Source organism: Spinacia oleracea, chromosome 3 (genome assembly GCF_020520425.1).
Source record: "Spinacia oleracea cultivar Varoflay chromosome 3, BTI_SOV_V1, whole genome shotgun sequence".
Lineage (NCBI taxonomy): Eukaryota > Viridiplantae > Streptophyta > Magnoliopsida > Caryophyllales > Amaranthaceae > Spinacia > Spinacia oleracea.
In genome coordinates this window covers 75,080,335-75,088,687 of record NC_079489.1, presented here as the reverse complement: position 1 = coordinate 75,088,687, position 8,353 = coordinate 75,080,335, and the positions used below count along the sequence as shown (strand labels likewise).

Below are 8,353 nucleotides of genomic sequence, written 5' to 3'. Positions count from 1 at the left end.
AGGATTCCAAATCCTTTTCCATAACTCTATAAATAGGTGCCTAGGGTCACATATTTACATCGAGCATTCAAGTATTCAAAGTGAGTTTTTGAGAGCAAAATTCAGTCATACAATTGCCTATAAAGTGCCGAAAATTCTAAGTACCTTAAGGGCGATTCTAGTTGGTCAATCTTAAGGCGGATCCGGACGTGCTGTGGACTATCTACAGAGGGACGACACTTGGAGTCCTAAAGACTTGTTCTTGTTCGGTTCGGGCGCAGCTAGGGAGGGCACGCAACAAAGAGTATGCATCTAAACTATGCTAAATGATTATGTGTAAATAATATGTTTTCCTGGCTTTATGGTTTTTCCGCATGATTTATGAATTGTCATATGTATCATAACCTAACAATCTGACCCGATAGCCAAATGAACCCGTTTCAACCCAAACCGACGAACCCGTCCCGAACCCGATTCGTTTGTCCGAATTGATACCTCTATCTGCAAGCCCACGAGTCACCTTGTTAGAACAGTACGAAGACTTTCCTATGGACTAATTGGGTTTTAGTTTGGCCAGTGTAGTTCTCATAAATAAAGCCATGGAGAAGCAATGGGTATTTAGTGGGTTAGCTACAAGCCTATATGGAGGAGGTAAGAAATTTGAGTTAAGCTAATTGATGGGGTCTTATCTTTTGAAATTTTCACCGTTTAGGACTTATTCTATTTTTTTTCACCATTTGGGACCTCATTCCCCTTTTTCGGTCAAATTTAACTAGAGTACATTAAAAGGTTAGGTTCTTGGGTTAAAATGTTAGGCCCTTAAGTTAAAAGGTTAAAGTAAATCCAAAGTTTAAGAACTAACCTTTTCCTTTTTTTCACCTTTCGGGACCTGAACTTTTTTTTCATCTTTTGAGACCTCATTCATATTTTCACGTAATTCCAAATCAATTATTCAAGTTTCTAATCATTAACAATATAATAAGCTCAAATTGAAATACTATATAACTTAATTCACAAACTTAGCCCATATATAAATTGATCTGGGAATAAGATAATCTAAAGAGTAAAGAAGCAAATACTTATTTACAGAGTTAAGTACAAAGTTGGGGACTAACCTTTACAACTTTTCACCGTTTGGGACCTGTACCTTTTTTTTTCACCGTTTGGGATCTCCTATTCATTTTCCGGCCATATTTAACCAAGGCATAGAAAAGATTAGTCCCTTGAGTTAAAAGGTTGGACCGTTGAGTTAAAAATCCACATGTCACCCTTAAAATTATCTTCAAGTTAAAAAGGTTAGACCCTAATGTTAAAAATCTCATAGAGTGACGAGAGGAGAAATTGGAAATTTTGGGGCTTCATATTTTCGATTTGTTAATTCATTCCATTACCTACGGTGTTTCCCATCGGATAGAAATTTTTGCTTGGTTTGCTATCATGGGTAAACTTAATACAACACCATTAGTTTGGTTTATACACCGTAGGTGTACTCATTCGCTAATAACGATGTACATAATAAACTAAATAATAATAATAAGACTATTAATAATTTAATTAACGATTACGCTTTTTATAAACTTATTAACTAATCCGTAACTTTTTATTTAATTTACGACTATATGTATAGGAGATTAGGAGTATATGCTAAAACATGCACTTATCAATTTAACTAATTCAAATAATAAATTGTATTAATTTAATATACATGGGTACATATTTTTTTAAAATAATAATTAATATTTATTTCAAAGGGTTGAATGAATTACTCATGTAAAGATACCATACGTTTCAAATAACCGTTCTCTTATTGTTTAAATACCCCCTATGTCCCTTAATACTCGACCTGTTTTGACTGAATACGCTTGCCGATGCACAAATTTGACCACCAATTTCTTTAACTACATATTATAAAAACTTATAAAATATTAATATTTTGAAAATATACATTAAGATGAAACCAACAATATATTATATACTAACATTTATTTTCATATACTAGAAATAAAATAAGGTCAAAGTGAATTATGTGAATGGTGCAAAAAGTCAAAACAGGTCAAGTATTAAGGGACGGAGGGAGTAGAACACTAAAGCTATGGTTGGTCTTCCCTCAAAAAAAAGTGTAACCTAAGAGAACAGTCTTTTGAGAGGAAAGGTCTATTAGGTTTGCAATTTTTTCTATTTTTCAGAATATTGTGTAGCAACAATACGACACTGCAATACGCTGTTGATGCGAACGGTAGACACCAAACTGAGGTGGCCCTAGCACACGATGATAGCCTAGTTGATCGTTGGATCGGAGAAGGGACAAAAAGAAGAGCAGGGTGAAGCACCTACAACGAGTCAACGACAACTACCGACAAGAACAACACCCAAACACAACATCGATAAATCGGTAATAGCTACGACAATTAGGTTTTGGTTTTAATTATACATTGAATCTCTAATTAATTTCTGGAGTTGAATTGAGCAATAAAATATTTTGATCGCAAATTCACAATTATAATGTTTCAACATCGCAAAATTGTGATCGCGCTCCGAATTCACCGCATCTTATTTTAGGCTCTCGCGGTAATACTAGTTTGGTTGTAAAATGCTGTATTTTAAAAAAAAAAATTTAAAGGATCTTAATTGATATTAACCACCGGTGAGTTAAAGGTGCGTTAAATGGCCGGAAAATGGGAATGAGGTCCCAAAAGGTGAACAAAGAAAGTATAGGTCCTGAATGGTGAAAAACCCAAAAGGTTGGATCCCAAACTTTAGCTTAACTCCTTATTTACAAGTTGATCATATTTTATAGGAAAAATTGATATTATCGGTCCCAACTATGGCCGATTTACTTTAAAAGGTCCCAACTTTTGATTATGTCAGGGTGGTCCCAACTATAGAGAGTGTTTTCCAAAAATGGTCCCTTAGTTAAAATTAAGTGCTAAATAACTTAATTAACACTCATATCTCTCGTGCAATAATCATATTTTTTAATTAAATGAAGTAAATGGAACAGTATGATATGCTTAAATCAACTTAATTAATAGTTTAATAAACCAAAGGACCATTCTTGGAAAACACACCTTAAAGTTGAGACCACTCTAGAATAATCAAAAGTTGGGACCTTTTAAAGTTAAACGGCCATAGTTGGAACTGTCAATATCAATTTTTCCTATTTTATATATTCAGTTATGGTATTCAATGACAATAGAATAATAAGCAATATAGTGGAGTACGATATTTATTCAATTATACTACTCAAATGTTTACCGGGGACGGTGGAACTTAAAATACACTACGAAATTTCTGCTCGGGGACCCAAGCTGTAAGCAAGATCTGCCATTGATGATATATCCTCGCAATTATTTGTGGTTTATCTGAAGAATATTAATAATGTCTAAAAATATGTAAAAATAATAAAAATGAGTTAATTTTAAATGAATTCTTGTTTTGATCACAAGTTAATATATCATACTAGTTCTTGATTGTTTTATGAGAATAAAGACAATTGGATTATTGATTCCATAATTGATAAGGTACTAAAATGGTTCATGCTTAACTCGATCAAGATTAATCAACAATTTCCGAATTAAAATTTATGACCTTAATTTTTTTATAACATATTCAAATCAGTTGTTGTTGGATTACGTAAATTATGTTTCAACTATTAAAGGTTTTATAAATGAGAAAAGATTATCTATGACGTTTGGGGAAGAGTAGTACTCCGTATGTAGTTTTAATTGTATGAAGCGGTTTGGGAAAGATGAATTATTATTATTATTATTATTTTTATAATAATAATAATTATTATTTTTATTATTAATAATTAAATATAATAAGTCAAGTGATAATTTTATTTTTTGTAAATAACTTTGGTATGCGAAAAATGGGTATCAGGTCCCAAAAGGTGAAAAAAAATATTCGGGTCATAAAAGGTGTAAAAATCAAAAGGTTGGGCCCTAACCTTTGGCTTAATTTATTATTGAGTGATAGTATATTTAACGATGAGTTAAACTAAGGTTAACTGGCCGGAAAATGAAAATGAAATTACAAAAGGTGAAAAAAAGGTTTGGGTCCTAAAAGGTGAAAAAACCGAAAGGTTGAACCCCAACCTTTAGCTTAACTCTATGAAATTTTGTTTGTGGAGTTGTTTTGCCAATAAGCCAAGGTGCCTGCGATTCCGGCGTAGTAGGGTTTTTTTTTTTTTTTTAATTTTTTTTTTGTAGTTTGTTGTTTTCCTTTTGTTTTAGTTTTCATGTTTTAATTTGTGGAGTTGTTTATTCCCGAAAAAATAAGTCTGTATAAGTTCAGAATAAGGGTAATTCAAATAAAATTTACAACTAAAATAAGTTGTGATAAGTTCAATTAAATTATGATAAATTTAGACAAATGAAATTAACTAAACTTAATCAGCTGAATATGTAAATAGTAGAATTTTTTTTGGTCAGGTTCATTCCATTAGCAAAAGATAATTTCCCCTTAAAAAAAAGCATATGATCATTTTTTCCTTTTTCAGAGGTGATCGTGAGTGGTTGAGTCGGACTTTAATTTCTTGGTAGTTGGTAATCTTGGTACTACACAAATGATTGCAAATTAAAATCGCAACAAATAAATTTCTAAAACTATAGTTTGTAAAAAAAATTGTAATAAACTAAAAATATTGGTGTGATATTTGTCTTAAGAAGATTTGGATACATGGGCTACCCATCATAGAGATCCAGTATATATTCATTAGATTTAAAACTCCCTCATCATATCCATATGGACCATATGCAGTTTGTATTGCATGAAAGCATTTGATGACCACATTACAATTTTATTTTTCACCATTTCCGACTAAGAACCAAACATACACTCTTACACATGACCTTATAACTAGATCAAGAAAACACAAGAACAACAAAAGTTTGCACATCTATTATCAGTTACGAAACCATAACATCAGATGCTCGGATAATGTTTAAATATTAAACAAGGATCTCTTCAATTGGTTTCGAGTCTAACTTGACTGTCTCTAGCTCCTCTACCTTCAACTGCTGCTCCTTAGCGAGCTTCTTAAGGCGTGCAAGCTCTATGTCTTTGCTCATTTTCTTCCTGTACATTTCTGCGAATGTCATGGGCTCTTCTAGGATTGGCTTTTCTCCTTCTCTAATTGCCAACGGATATACTTTCGCCTCTGCTGCTGGATTCTGGAACGTTGCTATTGATAACCTGCTGCTGTCTGAGTTCACAACAGCCTGGTGGTCTGCATTCTTGAATCTCCCGTTGCTCAAATACTTCCAACCCCGAAATTTAAAAGATGGGAAAAAGTACAATATAAGGTGATTGAAATCGTAGTAAGAATAATCAAGTTTCTTGTACTTAAATTGTATTGATAAGATTCTTAAGAACAACTTGTCTGCTCAATTCAATAAGACAAGAAAACAGCAAAAAACATTCCACTATTTTAGCTGTTAACATACCACATTCAATTCATTGTGTTCACTTCAAAAAAGGAATCAACATTCCTATGATCAAATTGTAACAACCCTCATAATTAAGAGTCATGACTAATAATGCAAGATGATTTTAGGAAAGGTGTTTTTTCCAGATGTGCATTCTGTAATAGTTTTGAGCAGGGAGTAAAATATAGAAGTAGTTTACAAATCGTAGCTAGTACAGTAATCCATAGCAGGACCAGGGGTGTAAAGTTTCAACACGTGGACTAATAAGTGTGTGGTAGACTACTAATAATTATATTGAATGGTTCAATGTATGATGTGATTCCATTTATACAGCTAACGGACCTAAGAATTTTATGTTCTGTAATCACTAACTAGTAAACTTAAACTAGTAAAGAAGAATAGATTAGTTTAGAAATTTCAACATAATAAGAATAGGAATAGGTAGATTATAAGGACTTACATGACCATGGTCACCAAGGTTGACAACAAAGGCACCAGGAATGGGTTCGACAGTGATCCAAGTCTTACCACCATCACGAGTAGCCTGCAGACCTCCAACGTTGTCTTGGAGGAGAAGAGTGATGGTTCCAGGGTCAGTGTGGCGTTTGAGTCCAAGAGTGAGGTCAGGTTGTGGACATTTGGGGTAGTAATTCACTGCAATTTTCTGGTCCATTTCGATACAAGCCTTAGTGAGAGCCTCAGTCTCTAGACCCATTGCCTCAGACAATACCCCAAGGAGCTTGCAAGCTAAACCCATCAACTTCTCACTGTACTGTGCTGTCACATTCCTCCACCCTTCAGGTTTGTCTGGCCATCTTGAGTAATCTCTACTCTTTATTGGATATGAGAAGTAAGCTACTATCTCTCTCCAGTCTTGTACTGACTCTCCCTGCAGTAATTTCAATATTCATACTTGTAAATAATGTTTGCTAAAACAATGACGTTGCTAATTACTCCCTACTAACTAACTAATCAACTATTAGTTACACTTCTTTTTTTGCTTATACTCAGTACTAATTAAGTGGTCACGACCCACGAGGTATGAGTACTAATATAAGCCAAAAAAAAAGAAAGTGTAATTAACACTTGATTAGGCGTATGTACCACACCACTTGTAAATATTTACGAACTGCATCTTAAAGAACACAATTAAGAGGCCATTCCCATTACAATTTACAAGGGTAAACACAATCATATGTCGTATTTTGAAACAGACATCCAAGTTTGACAAACAAATTTGAAATTTCTTCACTCGACATTTTGTTTCAAAAGTGGTGAAATTAGAATATTAGGTTGAACAAATAGCAACAATTTGACAAAGATATCCATTTCTACGAGGTCGACAATTACAAGTTACAACGATTGAAAATAGATCTTAAAACAAACTAGTTGGATTTTATAAAACAAACAGGGTAGTAATGAAGCAAATATAGCAGTAGTAACATAAAATATAAATGAAAAAGTGAGTTTATACCTGAAGATGACTAGAGACAATGAAACCGCCCTTTTTACCGCCAGACATATCAAAGCGAAGTTTCTCCTGAGGAGGAAGAGCAAAGAACTCCCGAGCCAAACGACTCATTTCAGATACTAATTCACCGTCAATTCCATGATCAACTATTTGAAATATCCCCCATTCCTCAAAAGCTTCCACAATTTTAGAGCAGATATCGGCTCTCTTCTCTTCTCCATCAGATGAATCGATGCCAGCCAGAGAAATGACGGGAATATCATGGCTGAAGACGTTGTACGCCACCTTCGGCCTCTCATCTTCGTCTCTTACGAAGCTTTTGTTTAGGATTTTCTCTCCTTCTAGTGCCGTCAGTGTTGTAGGCCTTTCTCCCATTTTCTTTTAATGTTTTCTGTACTAGGATTGTTATTGATTTTGTGAGCTGTTTTTTTGGGTTTTGGGAGTGTCAATTGGGTTGTTAGTTACGGAGTACTCCGTATTTATATACCAAGTAACTACCTACCTATCTATCCTAAGTTGACGGTACCACCAAGACCTCGTGTATCAACACCAGCTACCCGCTCACTTCTTAATCATCAACAATGTCCCCGTTACTACTTTCAACTGTGTGCATTATATTAAAAGTTGTATATTATATACGAAGTACAATATTTGGATGTCTAACTTATATGCATTCATGCCCAACTTCAAATCTTTATGGAAAGACATTTTTAACATAAATAAATATTCGAAAAATTTGACCATTACTACTAGGTGTTTGTTATTGTTGTCAATTTCTACCTTAACCCATATTCCGTCTAATTAATCACTAATCAATCGTTAATCATACTTTAATTATCTCAATTAATTAATAAAATTAAAAATTTCCAAAATTAATTAAATTAAAAATAAGAAAAAACCCGAAAAATAATAAAATAGATTTTTTGGGTATTTTCGAAAATTTGAATTTAATTAGTTTTAGAATTTTTTATTTTTTTTAATTTTTTATTAATTAATTAAAATCATTAAAGTATGATTAATTGGTTATTATGATATAATTAGTAGCTAACTGAATGAAATATAAGCTAATGTAGTAATTGACAACAATAACTAAACAATATAATAATTGACAACTTTTAACAAGGTCGATAGTAATCCGTAAACTAGTTTAATAATTGCCAATTTTCCTTGATTTACAATATATCCGACTTTGGCAGCAGCGGTTTAGCGTACCTACCATTCTACCAAAGCCTACTTGGCACTTTCTGCTCCTTTCGTTACACTTACCTACCATTATAGTCCTCATACATTCATACTATGAAGCACTGTATTAATAGTCCTCTTTTCCCAATAAGATGTACTCATATACAAGTGGTATTTTATGGCAAGCACAATAAGATGTACTCATGTACAAATGTTATATGGTGTAGACGTGTAGTACATGTTTAAATACGAGTAACTGCAATATACTCCATCCGTTTCGAAATAATGGGAA

The 8,353-nt window shown here is 33.2% G+C and overlaps 1 protein-coding gene across 1 annotated transcript; it reads right to left on the bottom strand.

Moving 5' to 3' along the window:
• Positions 1-4,720: 4,720 nt before the first annotated feature.
• LOC110800737 (naringenin,2-oxoglutarate 3-dioxygenase) lies at positions 4,721-7,395 on the bottom strand. Its single transcript, XM_022006054.2, has 3 exons — positions 6,883-7,395; positions 5,869-6,297; positions 4,721-5,240 (listed from the first exon to the last, which is right to left on the bottom strand). The coding sequence occupies exons 1-3, from the start codon at positions 7,252-7,254 to the stop codon at positions 4,932-4,934; spliced, it is 1,110 nt and encodes a 369-aa protein (XP_021861746.1). The 5' UTR covers positions 7,255-7,395; the 3' UTR covers positions 4,721-4,931.
• Between the last annotated feature and the right edge of the window lie 958 nt (positions 7,396-8,353).